Source organism: Ctenopharyngodon idella, chromosome 20 (genome assembly GCF_019924925.1).
Source record: "Ctenopharyngodon idella isolate HZGC_01 chromosome 20, HZGC01, whole genome shotgun sequence".
In the NCBI taxonomy this organism is placed as follows: Eukaryota; Metazoa; Chordata; class Actinopteri; order Cypriniformes; family Xenocyprididae; genus Ctenopharyngodon; species Ctenopharyngodon idella.
The window spans coordinates 18,589,451-18,606,977 of NC_067239.1; the positions used below are offsets into that span (position 1 = coordinate 18,589,451).

The window sequence follows — 17,527 nt, forward strand, 5'->3', positions numbered from 1 at the left end:
TTCACAGTTTGGACTCTGTTTATCAGCAACTCAGTTCAAAGTAGTTGAAAGAAAGCACTTTGATTTGAGGCAGAAATTTAACATAGGTTTTCCATTTCATGCTTTGATTATTATTGCAGTGAAAATACTTGAAACGAGTTGTATAGTTGCTTTTACTGTATCTGGACTTGCGGCAGTAAACACGCTGAAAAATAATGCGCTGTAAATCTCAGACGTCACAGTTACGTCACTTAACGCTGCTCGCGCAGTGGTGGCAGAAAAACAGTGGCAACAAGTGGAGGAAAATGGGCAAAATCCACAGAATTAGAGAAAAAAATGTTTTGTTGTGGATGTCAGAATCGGAATGCAAAAATGAGAGTCTTCAATTTTATAGAATACCGTCGTTGAAGACGCCCGTTGAAGCTAAACGCAGACGTTTATGTTGTAAGTCACAGACTGGACTGATGAAACCTGCAATGATTAGTCTAGCATGAATTTGATGTAAACAGTAAGTCTACATAATATTCACATATGCAGTTCATAGGGGACATACATACATAGCAGTTACAGCATGCCTATGACATTTTACATAGATAACCTTTAAACAACATTTTTATCTCACAATTCTTTTTTCTTGCATTTGTGTGTTTATATCTCAATTCTGAGAGGAAAAAAGTCTGAATTCCTCAATTCTGAGGAAAAAAGAGAAAATAACGAGTATATCCATAGATGCAAACTCCTCACCTTTCAGTGACAACTCACCTTTTTGAGATCAAAATATGTCACCTGTGGGATTTGCGTAGATCCAAACAGGGAGGGCAAACAGTTTGCAGTTCAGCTTAGTTTTGCCGTCTAATCGGCCAATATTTTCTTAGCTTGCATAGCACTTCATCTTTTATAACATGAGATTTTGACCAAATGTAGGCTATTTAATCTTGATTTTGGTAAAATGTTGCAACAATGTTTTGTTTTTGTTTTTCATGAAAAATTACAGTTTTATTAGGTAATAAAGTTTTAATGTAATAAGAAATGAATAATAATAATAATAATAAATCTTAAAGTAACTACAAATGAGCATGTAAAGCAAATATCTTTTTCCGTGCGGAGCATGCCCCTGCCCCACGCAATGTTCTCACCTTTTTTCCCCCTTACCTGTTTGCATCCCTGATATCTCACAATTCTGTTTTTCCTTCTAAGAATTGTGAGATATAACTCGGAAGTAAACATTTCAACTTTTTTATTCCGTGGCTTCCACTGCTCGTGCAGAACTGTCATTTTCTGCCACCAGGTAGGCTCCGCCCAAAAAACAAAACAAAAAAAAACATCGCTGTTTGCAAGCACCCAATGGTCTATATACCATAGGCTATATTACCTGCCAAAATGCAGATACGACTCGCGACAACGTCTTACGCAAATGAGATTGGGGAGGCATTAGGGAGGCATTAAGTTTGATTTGATTTGTTTACAAAATATCAATTTAAATGTAGTCTATTTAAATACCCACATTATATGCATATTTACTTTTGAGTTGAAAATATTAACAAAAATATTAAGTAAAATCTTTCAGTCGCTAGAGCTACAAGCTATATGCTCATGCTAGCCCGCCTTTAAAATCTGGTTTCAACCTTATATTTGTCAACTTCTCAGATCTTGGAAACTATTTAGGTTAGACTACGTTTATATGACAACGATGTAACTACTAAAAGTTGAAAAAGTTTTTCAGTTTTTCGCGTACAGACAACAACATTGTCCCACAACGTCCCACAGTAAAAATCGCATTCCGGGGCGGTAAAATCTGCGTTTTTGGCGGGCCTCCCCAGGTAAAAGTTGCATTTCAGGGGCTAAATATCATGTTATTTGGGGTCACTTCAACCTGTGGACATGAAAAACAACCCACGGCAACAGTGTAAAAGTAGCCCAATTCCACGGGAAAACCACGGACTTGGCAACACTGGCCAGGCCAGTAATTGGCAGGTCACTTTGTAAAGAAAAACTATGCGCCTATAGAGTGAACACGCATGCGCATGACGTCACCGTTTTCACAAATTCACATTTTTGTAGTTTACACAGAGACGGTATCGTCTTCAAAAATTTTGAAACCCATTTTTAAAAATTTGCGTTTTCAGGTCCCCAAAACGCCATTGTCGTGTAAATGAACGGCCAAAACGCATAAAAAGTTTTCCATTTTTAGTTGAAAATGGTGTCATGTAAACGGCCCATTAGTTAATTTTTGGACAATCTGGGGATGACTTAAATAATTTAAATTAATATATTACTATACAATTAATATAAATATTATTACTAACATATTAAAATAATTAATTAAAATGCTGAAAAACATATCAAGATGTAAACAGAATCATATTTCCCTCCACCTCAATCATTTTTTTTCTTCTTTTGAACATACGGTTCTTGAAATTTCTGGAATCATAAATTTTTTTTTTTTTTAGGTAATTAATATATCAACACTCCTAGTTTCTGTTAATAACAAAGTTGTAAAACATGCAGCTTTGTCATAATTACTGCAGAAGTACAAAGGAAATATGAATATTGTGTAGGAAAATGGGGGACCTTTGAGTCAAAAGGTTGAGAGCACTGATATATATTGTCCATGCTCATTTTCTCAATTTTTACATTTAGATTATTAGATTACCGTTCCCTTCATCTAACGCTCAATTAAAAGTCTTTAAAAACAGCAATAATTTAAATGTAATCTTTAGCAAATATCAAAATGAATATCTATTTTTCATACTGTACATTGTAAATGTTGTGATGTGTAAATTAACTTTTAGCATTTAAAACAAATCAGTTTAGCTTGTAGGACAAAATTGAATAGAATTTTAATACTGGCCATGTTTGGTTATACTGTCCAAGAACATGAACATGGGTTGTCGGTAACAAACTGGACCTTCAGATTCCACATGAAAGAGCTGCTTTGATACAGATCTGTCACAGAGGCTAAAAATGTCACAGATCCTCTCACAGAAGAAGAATGTGGAGGAGCGATTGTTCAATTCAGTACAGACAGCATTCCACGTATCTCCCTCCCATTTCTCTACTGGCCCAATGATGACTTCATAGATATAGCATGTGTGTCATCTATGAACAGTTTTTACCATTTTGTTGTTTCCTGATATTATATGGTTGCTTAGCAGCGCAAGAAAACTATAGAAATTTTCTTCTCTGTGTTGTGATTGTATCCTACAACGTATAGCATCCAATTGCCTGTTCAAAACCTGTTCAAAACAAAATCAATGTTTGGCAAAAAAATGTTTTAGCAGGTCAGCCTAGGTCTGACAGGACACTCCAGTGATGGGCTACGGCTACTGGAGACAAGTTTCATTGGACTATTTGTATCTTATAGGAGACTGAAAATATCACACATTATATACTACACTGTAGGTAAATTTGGCCTGCAAACACCTCTCTCCTTGAACCTTCAAAAAACAAATAAACAAAGAAATGTGATCTGATGCTACCACCGGAACTAGCTCTACTGCACAAGCAAGTTTAGCCAAAACATGCTCTTAGAAAAAAGATTCTATAACCTTAAATGGATTTGTCAGGTGCTTCAAATAACATTTTAGGGGTCCCATCATGGGATCATTTTATGGATTTAGTTTTAATTATTTATTTTTAATTAATTTTTTTTATTTTAATTACATGTTATGAATTAAACCATTTGTAATCACCAGAAAAATTGAAATAACCCATTAAACATGAAAATATTATGCAATAATTTAAGACATTTCTCCTTAAATGGAACCTTTTTGTCATATAAGGGTTCTTTAAAATTCAAGAACCCTATTTGAACCCCAATGAACCTTTTTTTCTGAGTGTTACATCACTGTGAGCTTCAGTTACATGCAAGATTTTATGTACAGATTTGATAGATTATAGATTTTTATTTTTTTATTTGAGTCAATATCTTCTAAGACTTTGGTTTATGTTTAATTAAGATGTCATTGTGATTTTGCACTTAGCTTCATAGAGCTCTTTGTTTATTCATATTTACTCATATTTCAGATTGTGAATTATATGTATTTATACTTGTATTGTTGAAACATTTTAGTATGATTTAAATGCCCTCTTATGCTATATGGCCCCTCCATCCCATCCTTTTTTTTTTTTTCTGAACGCAGAGGAATGCTGCAGTTAGGCTAGTTTCATTGTGACCTCAAAGAACAGGTCTGCCGTGTCGACAACAGCCTCTGATTAGACTTCGCATGATACAAGATGGCATCTTTACAAGTATATCCTGTAGAATGGCATTCATATGTCTTTCTGATTCCAGAGCGAATCCTTTCTTAAAGAATACAGTAACGTCAGCTTTAAACTCTTAAAGTCTTAAACATTATGCCGATTGTTATTTTAAGTCTATTAATGTGTCTCAAAAGGCAGAACATTTTTGTGCTCTCATTTTTAATTTTTCTCTCTTTTTCACAACATGATTTGTCAAGCAAATTGCAATGTGTTCCAATGCTGTTTTAAATGTATTTATTACTACAATATTCTCAAAATGAATAGATATGTGTTCTCTCAGTTATATACTATTTTAATCATACTATTTAATCATCTGGTAATGTTAAGCAAGAGGATGAACTAATACATTGTCAAAGAAACAATCATAAGTCATATGTTTTTTATATAAAATAAATAGTTATATATTATTTGGGGGTAAATTGTGTAAAAATACAATGCCAAACATTTTAATTCTTAATAATAGGTTGCACATTATCTGTGTGGTCAGAATTATTGGCACCCTTGTTAAATATATGATCAAAGAAGTGCTGTGAAAATAAATCTGCATTGTTCATCCTTTTGAACTTTCGTTAAAAAAAAATCACAAAAAATCTAACCTTTCATTAAAATAAAACTAATGAATGTGGGGGGAAAATCACATTATGAAATAAATGTTTTTCTCTAATACACATTGGCCACAATTACTGGTATAAATTCTTATGAGTAAAATATCTCTGAAATATCCCCTTCATATTTACAGTTTTTATCACATCAGGGTGACTAGGAAAATGAAATTATCCAGCTATGACTTCTTATTCCACAGGAGTATAAATTCCCTTAATCATCCATCGCAAGGAGTAAAACCAAAGAATATAGTTCTGATGTGCAGCAAAAGATTGTTGAGCTTCACAAAATGGAAAGTGGCTGTAAGAAAATAACTAACCATTAGGGCAATAATTAAGAAGTTTCAATCAACAGGAAATGTTATGAATCTGCATGGAAGAGGACGTGTCTATATTGTCTTAATGCAGGGCGAGGAGGAGAGTTTGAGTGGCCAAAGACTCTCCAAGGATCACAGCTGGAGAATTGCAAAGATTAGTTGAGTCTTGGGATCTGAAAACCTCTAAATAAATAAATAAATAAATAAAAGAAAAAACCTACATCACCACAAGTTGTTTAGGAGGGTTTCAAGAAAAATCCTCAAACGGGACCGGGTTATATGGTCAGATGAAACGAAAAAATAGCTTTTTTGGTAACAAACCCACGAGATGGGAAAAAGTACCCCATGTGTATGATTAAATATCCTGCCGGATCTTTAATGTTGTTGGCCTATTTTTCTGCTGGAGGTCCTGGACATCTTGTTCAGATACATGGTATCATGGATTCTATCAAATACTAACAGATAAAAAAATCAACACTTGAAAGCCTCTACTAGAAATCTTATAATGGGCTGTGGTTGGATCTTCCATCAGGACAATGATTCAAAACAAACATCAAAATCAACACAAAATGAGTCACTGAGCACAAAAGCTTCTACCATGGCCATCCCAGTTCCCTGACCTGAACCCTATAGAAAATGAGTGGAGTGAACTGAAGAGAACAAGCACCAACATGGAGCTGGGAATCTGAAGGATCTGGAGAGATTCTGTATGTAGGAATTGTCTCTGACCTCTTGTCAGGTGTTCTCCAAACTCATCAGGCATTATAGGAGAAGACTCAGAGCTGTTATCTTGGCAAAGAATATTGATTAAAAGGGTGCTAATAATTGTGGCCAATTAGAAAAAACATTTATTTAACTAACCCATTTTCAATTGTTTTACTTACCTTTAGGTTACTTAGGTTTTTGTGAATGTTTTGAGTAAAATCATTAAATAATATTCATATATTAACATTTTCTTCAGTAAGTTACAGATTATAACCTATCTCTTCTCCAGTGACTCCTGGTTGAAAACAGTGTAAACTCATTTGACATGCCTGTACGATGTAGTCCTATGCTTTTTTAAAAAGAAAATCTCATCACTCATTATTAAGTGAATTAAGTAAATAATTTATTTATGAGTAAAGATCAGTAAATTGATGAATTCAGTTGATTAAGTAAACTCGAAAACTGCAAAAAGTTGGGTTTTCTCATAAGGAAAGGTGTGCTCATAACCGGTCTAGCAGGCAGGTTTAGGGAGAACTAACCCACGCATGGTAAGAACCTCTCTGACGAGTCCAACCGGCAGGATCATCATTCCACGCCGCCCTGAGTGAGAGACTCCATCCTTTTGCTCTCTATAAAAACACCGTGCGTTTGGAAAGAGATGTGCAGTTCGTCGGTGTGAAAAAGATCTCTTTAAAACGGAGCATCTCGGTTTCAAATGTTTGTTTGTTTTCCAAGCAGGTTTCGAAGATCCCGGATCTATGGCGTTCACTCTACACTGATTTTCTTCGGTAACCTGTGGCTTCCTCTTTGGCCGAGTGGTTCTCAACAGTTCAACAGTTCTTTTGAAAATTGTGAAATGTTCAGGACCACTTGATCAGACGAAGGAAAATTTCACCGTTGAGTCGGCTCTGTTACTTTGATAAAATCAGGTTTGTAGAAATCACTGTGGTGATGACTTCGTTGTTGGCCTAGCGCTCTCTCTCTCTCTCTCTCTCTCTCTCTCTCTCTCTCATTGCTGTGTGCGAAATGTCCGATTGTATGGCTTTACATAGTGTTGTATTTTGTTTTATAATAAAAAACGTAATTCAAAATGAAACCTTTAACTACTCTTTCTTATTTTGCTACAAACACTGGACAGCTTGAGTGTTTTTTTTTTTTTTTTACCCTTTAACAATAGTTAAACGCGTTAGAGCTTTACTTTAAGTTTTAAACATAATTTTTGACAGTTCATAATTGATGCAGTGAGATCCATGCAGACGAGCAATGATTATGTCAGAAACCAAATCTGATTAGGAAATAACACATTTTATTAAAATGTAAAGTAAGTATTGACATTTTAATAGCTTGTAATATGTTTCAAGATAAGATAGAAAAATAAATCTATAAGTATTAATATCTATAGTATTGTATCTAACAGATGAAGTTTTTGAAGATCAAGTATAGAGTAGAGTAAGAAAGGCCCAAACGAAGTAAGATATTTGCAGAATACAAGTAGAGGAAAAAGTGTAAAAGCAGCAGAAGAAGAAGCCCTGAGTTTTCTGAAACTAAACATGTATTATGCTGTGCATATACAGGAAGGGACTAGGGAACGTATTGAAGTTCTTAGTACTTCTCTTACAACCATTTAAGGATGCACTCAAGACAAAATGTACCCTAACATGTCTTATTGGGTCACCATCGCCCTTTTAAGGCACATGGAATAACTTAATAAGCATTTGTGGTTTTAACACCTTTAAGACCTTTAAGAGAATACCGCAGATCTTGCTTTATCTCATGTCTGCTGAGATGGAAATCACATATTTTGATACCAAGGTACATCACCTACATCAATTCTGCTGGAAAACACACCCGGTCAACAGGATAAACCCCTCAACATTACAGCAACGAAGCAACACAAAAGATCTTAGATTTGAGAATAATCAAACATATCAGAGTATATGGTAGAATACATGTAAATGATTAAAGAAATCAACAACATGTATAAGAATAATCATGCAACATAAGGAATATAATGATTTTTGATGATTAAATTAATACATAGCTATCAAAGACTAGAATTCATAAAGAAAATATTCAAAAAGAAAAATTTATAAAATAAATGAATAAAAGACATTAATCAATAGAATAAAATGGAATAAATTCAAATGTGAATCATTTTGAATACACCAATGATTTCACCTTTTTTTATTATTGTTTTTAAGCATTGTTTTAAAAATGTCTTACATTTTAGAGGAAAATTTCGGATAAATAAACAAGTTCTGCATAGACTTTAAGACTTTCGAGCAGATATTCATCAGAGGTGGAGATGATGTTTCCATTATGGGAACATGGCCAGATTACACAGGCATGAAAACAGCTGAGGAGTTCCCCTGGGAAGCTGTGTTTAGGATGCAGGGCATGTCTGTGTGACTCCAGGGACCACTGGACATGATACAAATCAATTCAATGTGGATTATAAAGATCGGACCCCAATAATCCCATACAGTGTAAATTTTAACCCCATCAGACTCATGTGACATAATTGTTTTGCTAATTGCAGGGAAGTATGAAATAAAGGCCTGCAAGGGTCAGACATTATTTATACAAACAGTAAATAATTACACAGTGCAGTGTGTTAACCTGCCAATGAAAAAGACCTACACTAAAGTAAGATATGATGTATATATGAAGTAAGATATGATGTAGACCATTGCAATGTCCTAAGAAAGAAAGAAAAAAATGCTGGCTATAGGCTACACTGGATTACGAATTCAATAAAATAATGTAACAGGTGAAGTAGTGGGATGAGACGTGACAATAATTCATACAACTCATTTGAGGATGGAGAAAGAGGGAGGGGGAGGAGGGAGGCGGAGACACCGGTGCAGCTTTGAATTGATCCACATGGTTCACGCTTAGTTTTGTTTGGACTACCAAGTGTGCGCGCGCGTCTGGAGTAAGCACGAGCAAAGGATGGAGATGGTCAAACATACGCCGTCGCTGAAGCATCTGAAAGGCAACATTTCCATTTAAAAAGTCACAAGTTTTTGGTCTTATTCTGGTGCCTGTCACGTGGTTTTATTAAGCGTCGCGTTTTGGTAATTAGAAATTGGCTGTAAGACCCAAATAAAAACAAGAGGTTTCCATGGCTTTACGTGATTCAACAAAAGATTCAGGGAATATACAGCAGAAGGAATCACCCGTGGAACTTGACACTCTCCTTTTGGATACCGATATAATATTTGGATTGACCAGTCATTATCTGAAGAGAAAACAGAAGGTAATAACTACTTGTCCGTTTGCATGTTTTGTTAACTTCATATAGCTGTCAAATATCACATTTAAGTCAAGATGCTTAGCTTACCTGTCAAACGAAAACATGCAAAAAGATCAAGAATATTTCAGAACCATGAACAGCTCCCCCGAAAAGACCCATAAATGTGTGTTTACTGTAACCACAGCAAATCCCACTGTCTTATCATGTCATGCTTTGCATCTCACAGACATTAACCACGTTTTTAACAGCTATTGAAGTGCGCTGACCACAACGAAACGCAGATGTAGTCAGTGTAGTCTAAAATACGTCTCCTAACATTTCTAGACAAGTTCACGCATATTTGAGGAGTAAAATCTTTTTATATACAAGCTTCTCTAAGAAATAAACTTCCATAATCGATTGTTTTATGGACATGCAATTGCAGATTATGGCCATGTGGTGGCGCTAAAGTCATAGTAAATAGTTGTCTACCTTACTGAAATTACACACAGTGTGCCTCTCTCTCTCTCTCTCTCTCTCTCTCTCTCTCTCTCTCTCTCTCTCAAAGTACTTTATTGGCAAGCCTGTTGTACATACAGTGCATATTAAGCACAAAAAATAATTTGTGACAGAAAAGAGAAAAAATATAACGAAAAACAATTTCCAAGTGCCAGTTTTGGTAATAAAATAATATTTCCAATATATGTACAATAAAATAAAATAAAATAGATTTTCAGAAAGACATTAAGAAACATTATGACTTCTCTTGTACAGACAGTGAATAAACTCGTGAGATCATGAACCACAAATTCGTGGCGGGTTCTCATGACTGACTGTCCCATTAACACCCGAGTTACCGACAGTTTAGGAAAATTAGGAATGCAAATTGGGAGTTTTTCTAAAGTATTTCACTCAGCTATGGAATTTATGGCAGTAAATGAGAAGGTGGGTCTCGGCGTGCGATATGATACATTGGAAATGAAATGTAGTAAATGGGATATATACATACGCCTACCACCACAGAATTAAAACAGGATACATTTCTCCCCTCACAAGAGAACGATGCGCCTTCAATGTGAATCAGATTCAGGAGCGCGCTGTGTGAGCTGCGATTCTGCTCCGCCCCTCAGTGACTCAATATCAGTCTAACTGATCCCTGATTTAAATTCATTTATCGTCCACATGGAATTGAGAAGCGCGCCAACTAGCAAGACTGGAAAACCTAAACTTTAGAAAAACTAAACTTTGGAGTTATAAGTTAGAGTTAACATCCATGAAATGGATAGTTTACGAATCTCTCAGTGAGTCGGAGCACACCAGACTCTGTCTGACACGCGGGGACATTTAAATCCAGAAACATGCGTTCTCATTATTGGGTTCAAGGGGAAGAACGCAGACCAGATTTCAGGAGGTTCACGGTGAGATATAGCATGATGAAACTTTTCAGATTTTTTAAAAATGGTTTTATTAACTTTGTTGTGTCTTACAATTTGATATTAATTAATGAAATATACTTCTTCATACTGTTTATCCTGCTGGGGAAAAATGCTTAAACTAAAGGAATACTTAGTTTGGTGGTCTTCGCTGGTCTTTAGGCTGGTTTTAAAAGGCTTTGGACACTTTTCAGCTGGTCAGGCTGGGAGAACAGCTAGACTATCTGAAGACCAGTGGCCAGTTCTGCATAGACTAATCTTAGAATTTAGTCATCTATTTTTCTTCAAGACCGGTCCTAACTTTTTAAAAGTCGGTTAAATAAGATTGGTCTAATTTGAATCGGAAAAGTAAGTCAGATTAACTTTTGTCTAACTGCTAGTTGGTCAAACTTATTAGTTCTTAAGACTTGACAGAGATGCTAAGCTTATCCAGGCTGGGTGATCATCTCAAACCTAAGACCAGCAGAACATTTTAGGCTGGTTTAATCAGCAGGACAATGTTGTTCTTTTTGTGAGGACCATATTTTTTTTTTCTGTTTTTTACAGTCTACAGTTTATTCCAGCAACCTCTTTTCATTCAGCTCTCAGTTCAGTTCATCTCTCTTCTGCTCTTTTCTCACATTAGGTCGTTGAGGTATCAGCAAGCAGTGAATCAGTGCAGAGTCCAGTACTCAATCCTAGGAAAAGGCTTCATTCGGCAGAAGAAGTGCAATGCGGCAGCCGGCCAAACCCGGAGGGTGCTGGTTCAGTGTCCATGACGGAGTTAAGTTATTCCGAGAACAAGCACGGGAGGGAAAGCCTGTGTCAGCGATGTCAAATCATTGCGAACCAACTGAACAGGCAGGCGCGCGAGTTGGCCAAGCCAGGAACTCTGAAGGTTTGTGCATTCAACTAAACCATTAAATCAATTCATCTCAGGGCCTGTTACACCATGAAGACAGTGATAGTGGTGTAGAAATAATTGTTTTAATCTTTGCAGACTAAACTGTAATTAAAGGCAATAAAAGTTCTGACAATTCCCACTACAGTCAGATTAAGGAATTTAGGAGAGTTCAAACACCTTAAAAGGGATAGTTCTCCCAAAAAAAAAAAAAAAAAAAAAACAATCATCCTTTACTCACCCTCATTTTGTTACAAACCTGTTTTATTTTTTTCCTTTTGTGGAACACAAAGATGTTCGGCAGAATTTTCTCCTCTCACTTTTATTTTATATATAAAAAAAAGATGTAATGAAAATGAATGGTGACAGAGATTCTTTCTGCCTAACATCTCTTTCTGCACAGGTTTGTTTTGCTATCTTAGTGAGGACATTCAATAGGCGTAATGGTTTTTATACTGTACAAACTGTACATTCTATCCCCCTACACTACCCCTGCTCCTAAACCTACCCATCACAGAAAACATTCTGCATTTTTACATTTTTAATAAAACATTGTTTAGTATGTTTTTAAAGCTATTTTAAATATGAGGACTCATGAAATGTCCTCATATTTCATGTTTACGTCGTAATACCAGTGTAATACCCATGTCATTATACAAATTTGTGTCCTCATAAATCATAAAACGCACACACACACACACACACACAGACACACACACACACGCACACAACACACACGCACACAACACAAACTTTCTGCATTTTTACATTTTCAAAAAAAAAAAAAAAACATAATTTAGTATGTTTATTAATCCATTTCCCTCATAGAGACCATTGGCTGGTCCATCTAAAATTTACAATATGCGCATGAATTTTATTAATTCTTATGCATTGCAACTTCAAAACACCATTTGACATAGACATCTTTGGACATATCGCTGTCATTGAGGATAATACTGATCCTGTGAAGATGACATTTTAAGACAAAGAAAGACAGAGTATTTTGACTTGTCTACCTCTTTAGCCCACCATGCATCTAAAATGCTCCTAGACAAAAAAAAAGACGAGTGTGCTACATGTATTTGACATAGCCACCAGCATCTCCACTGTCCACAATGATTATTTTAGATGATAGTGAGATATATTGCAGGTAAAACAAATTTCAATGACCAGTGGAACTGTCCAGCTCAGCAGGATTTTATGGTCCCATAAATCCTGAGTGATGACACACTTCGAGTGGCTATATTCAAGAGAAGAACTGCTGAGATGAATGTAAGCAGTCATGCCTATCATTGGTGATGAGCGCTCTGATGATATTAACTGTTCTGGCAGTGCATAAAGAGAACATTGCGGCCCATCTTAGTGTTTCACTAAAGAATCAGCTCAAACTAAACTGCAGGTAAGCTAGGTTTATGGTAGAAGCATAACTTTTAATGAAAATCTCCAGTCCCTGTGTGACTGGTAAAGTTTGGAGATTGGAGATTAAACATTGCCATTGACTTACAGTCATTTAGATTTGACCCACTTGTTTCCTTTGTTATTGCTTATATTTATTATGCAGTGACATCATTATTTATGAGTGTTTATATATATTGTCTTGTTTCTATGCTTGTATACAGCAGCACTTGGTTGCTATTGTTCTTAGGAACAATGCATGTAAAAGGAGGTGTAGAAGTGATAGCATCTGGAAAGGAAGTTAAAGCCACCTAACTTTTACTACTCAATGAAAGTGTGATCCTGTTGGCATGGTAATACATTTCCTCAAATGGCCAGAGGCTGTGCATTCCTTCACGTTGACTTGGCATATAAAGAGCTGGACCTCCTGTTTTTGAAGATTTGTCTTTCAAACTCCCAGCTAACAGGGAATGTTCTCAGAACTTTGGCTAACCTTCTGGCAAGGTTCTCTCAAAGTTATGAACAAACATTCCAGTAACATTAATAGAACATTCATTAAGGCCGTGTGTCCACCAAAGCGTTTTTAGCCAGGTGAAAACGCTACGCTCTCTACTGAAAACGCCTAGCTGTGAGCGCTTTGACAGTGCAGTGTTTTTTTCAGTTGAGACGCTTTGTTGCTATGACACGGAATATCCGGATTAGCTTCTCGCTGCGGTGGACATCCAACCCGGCCCACATCCAAGTGTGACGTCGCCCTGCAGCCGATTCTTAAGATTTTATTAGTCATGTCAATCACTGTACTGATTGCCTACACCCAACACTGACCCCTAAACCTACCCGTCACTGTAACCAAGAAATTACCTGCAGGGCGGGATTTCTGGTGAAGTGGTTTAATGGGGAGTCACGAGATGACGTGGGCACGGGCGTGACTTCTGACATCACACTTGGATGTTGCCGGGGTTGGATGTCCACCGCAGACTGCAGCGAGCCCTACTTGGATATCTGCGACACTGTACAGTTACTAATTTCGCAAATAATTTGTTTCAGACTAAAAATGTCGACACAATGTAGAGTACTTGCTATGTATGTTCAGAGACCAGCGATATTAATTTCTCATCCATTTTGTTCCGTTCTCTGCTTGTTAATGTCGTTGTACAGCAAGAATGTTGTGACAGTTGGTCGGTGTTGTGTTTGTCCCGCCCCTCCTCCACTCTGATTGGACGGCTGGCTAAAAAGTGACAGTGATGAGCGCAGCATTTTACTCAAAGTTGAGCATTCTTCAATTTGAGGCGACCGGTAAAAACACTGAGCGCTCAGCGCTTGAGCGTGAAAAAAAAAAAACGCTCAGCGCATCGTTACGTTCCTGGCGTTTAAAAAACCTGGCGCTCCCATTGAAAGCAATTGGAAAAGTATGGGGGGAAAAAAATGCTTTGGTAGACACACGGCCTAAAAGTTATCTGGTCTTTAAAAATGTTATCAAAAAGTTTGCACAAAAACATTCTTTATACATCATTCAATGCACGTTTATTTTTTCTGAAACATTTTAGTTGGATGTTCGTCTAATGTTTTTTATATGATACTAGGCGTTTCAGAATGTTTAGAGAACATTCAAAAGTAACATTTCAGTAATGTTTGCAAAATGATAGAATGGAATGTTCCCTTAACGTTCATGTAACCAAGAAAAAAAAGGTTTTTAAAAACATTTAAAAAACTGGACTTTGGAACGTTTAGAAATAACATTAGTAAAACATTTTTAAAACATATTTATGTTAGACCAGCCACAGGGATGAATAGTTTACAGCAGGCCGGCACATTTTCAGATTTTCTTCTTCTTTGGAAAGAATTGTGTTGCTTCTTTATGATGGGAATATAGATTAAATAATAATAATAAAAGACCATATTTAGCTAACACTGTAAGGCAGTACCATAATGCAACATTGCTGGTCCATAAAGCTGAACTGTATAATTCACTCACTCCCCTTTCAATCACAACAGATTTCAAGGTTTGTTTTGGGGATAGTCATTCACCGACTTGTTTTGGGAAACTCCTGCTCTGCTAGTTGGCTCACAGAAATGTGGTTTCTTTCCATTCCCTCCCTTATGCACTGGAACATAACAATTCTATCCCAATACTGTAGATCATTGAGTCAGCAAATCTGAGGTCATTTTAGAGGTATTCGTTTTAGATATAGATAAAATGCATATGGATACAGATCCCCTAAGAATATGATTTGCGTTGGTCAATTATTTTGCATATCAAAAGTACATATTAGAAAGGTGACGAGGTCTAATTCTGAATAGTTATTTGAAGATGACTCTTCAGACAAGTGAATTGAACTGTGAAAGGTATTTGTATTGCAACTATTGATTTCAGTGTTGCAAAATATGTCTAGAAGTGTTGTAGTCAAGACCACCTGAACTGAGACCAAGTCGAGACCTAGACCATGTGTTGAGACCAATACAAGACCAAGAATTTGAGGGGTTGAGACCAATACAAGACCAAGAATTTGAGGGGTTGAGACCAACTCAAGACCAAGACTAAGGCAGGGCGAGACTGAGTCATGACCAAGACCAGACCATCACTCCTTAAATTAATCTAAAGGAATCTTGAGCACTACAATACTGTCTAGTTTGATTCAGTTTTATGAAGGATTCACTCAAAGGCAAAGAAACTCAAGCTACAATTTAATCTCGCTACATGAAATGTATTAGGAAGACTATTCAAACTTCTATTTACTTGAAGCATGGACAAATAGTTGCTTTCTTAGACTCTAATTACAAGCCTGCAGATAAGATGTGGTAAAGCTGTAAAATGTGCAAGGACATTTTCTTCTTGGCCGCCTCAGACAGAGCTAAATTGTTTGTCAGCTCAGACAATCAAGTCTGGGTCCAGACAGTCAGATTAAGCTGTAAGATACTCCTTCGAAGGCTGAGTGTTCAACAAAAGCAAGATGAAAGAATCCCAGGCCACTTTTAGAACACAATGATGCGGTCAATACCAGATTCCGTAAGTTTGCCTCATGGAGTCGGATCTCTCAGAAAAAGTTTAAATTAAAAAGTGTAATGGCAGTCTAAATCCATTCTGACGCATCAATGGAAAACAAATTGGATCGTATAATGGAGAGATTTATCTCAATTTCAGATCATTTTGATCGCATAAAAGTGGGTTACCCCATGAATTAAAGGGATAGTTCAACCTAAAATGAAAATTCTGTTATTATTTACTAACACTCAAGTTGTTCCAAACCTGTATTCATTTCTTTCTTCTGATGAACATAAAGGAAGATATTTTGAAGAATGTTGGTAACCAAAGAGTTGCTGGTGCCCATTGACTTCCATAATTGTTTTTTTTTTTTTTCTCTATACTATGGAAGTCAATGGGCACCAGCAACTCTTTGGTTACCAACATTCTTCAAAATATCTTCCTTTATGTTCATCAGAAGAAAGAAATTAATACAGGCTTGGAACAACTTGAGTGTTAGTGAATGATAGACAGACAACATTCTTCCTTTATGTTCATCAGAAGAAAGAACAGGTTTAGAATAGCTTGAGGGTGAGTAAATGATGACATCTTTTTTGGGTGAACTATCCCTTTAAAGAACAAATCATTATGTAGCAGATATGCAGAAGGAAGATTAACTTTAAAGAGTTCTACTCATATGACATATCTATATATTTCCCAGTCAAAATATATGCTGCGGCTTAAGTAAATATATTTTTGTTTAATGTTTAATCCTTCAAATGCCAAAATATATTACAAATTGTACGTAAAGAGACATGAAAATACATTTCCATTTATAAAATACAGTTTGGATAAATGCATAAGTATTTTTGAAAATATTCTTTCAACATTATACTATATTTAGATTGAAAATGTTTAAAAATGGGCAAAAATCTCAGGAAATAAATGTACATAAAAATTATCTATATTATCTAAATACATTTAAAAATCTATATTAGCAATGTATTTTTGTATATATTTTGTATTTGAAAAATATTTAAAATCTTAAATCTATGTTTTTTTGATGTATGGGCAGTTTAAGCTATAGAAACTTGATATTTAGGTTGAAATATAGTGAGCACAATTTTTAACATGTTCTGAAAGCCATTGAAAATGCTATAATGTTTCTCATAAAACCGAGCATATAAGCAAAAAAGTCTGAATTACTCTAGGCCATCACCCATTTCCAGTATTTGAGGTCACATGACTTAAAGTCACATTAAAATTTCTGTGTCAGGGCTAGTGCCATGACAACGTTTAGAATGGCTTGAGGCTGAGTAAATCATGGGATAATTTTCATTTTTGGGTGAACTATCCTTTAAAGCATGTGATATGAAGTATTTATTGGTAAGACTAACCAAAGCATTATTTAGTCTTCTGTGTGGTTTTGGTTTTCACTTTGGCACAATACTTTCCTTGTAGTCATTTTTAGCATTACATACTTCAATAACGTAATTCTGAAAACTGGAGAAACACATGATTTCTGTAAAACTAATGACTTGTTTTCTCCCTTTAACCTTTATGTCTAGCTTTCTGCAAAGGTATTCTTCCATCCATCTGCATAGGTTTGTGCTATTCCAAGTGATAATACTATTGTATATATAGCATTGTGCTTTTGTTTTCTCAATTTACTGTCATCATCCACTTCAGTGAATCTTCTTTAATCGGTCCCGAGGCATGTTGGGACATTTCTGAGTGCTGGCTCTTTGAATATCCC

At 35.9% G+C, this 17,527-nt stretch overlaps 1 protein-coding gene across 1 annotated transcript in view; it reads left to right on the forward strand.

Moving 5' to 3' along the window:
• Positions 1–10,338: 10,338 nt before the first annotated feature.
• LOC127502837 (kinesin-like protein KIF26A) overlaps positions 10,339–17,527 on the forward strand; it is a 65,488-nt gene continuing 58,299 nt past the window's right edge. The window contains exons 1-2 of the mRNA XM_051876241.1: positions 10,339–10,519; positions 11,160–11,411. Coding sequence (XP_051732201.1) covers positions 10,460–10,519; positions 11,160–11,411 — 312 coding nt within the window. The 5' untranslated portion in view covers positions 10,339–10,459. The remainder of the gene's footprint in view (positions 10,520–11,159; positions 11,412–17,527) is intronic.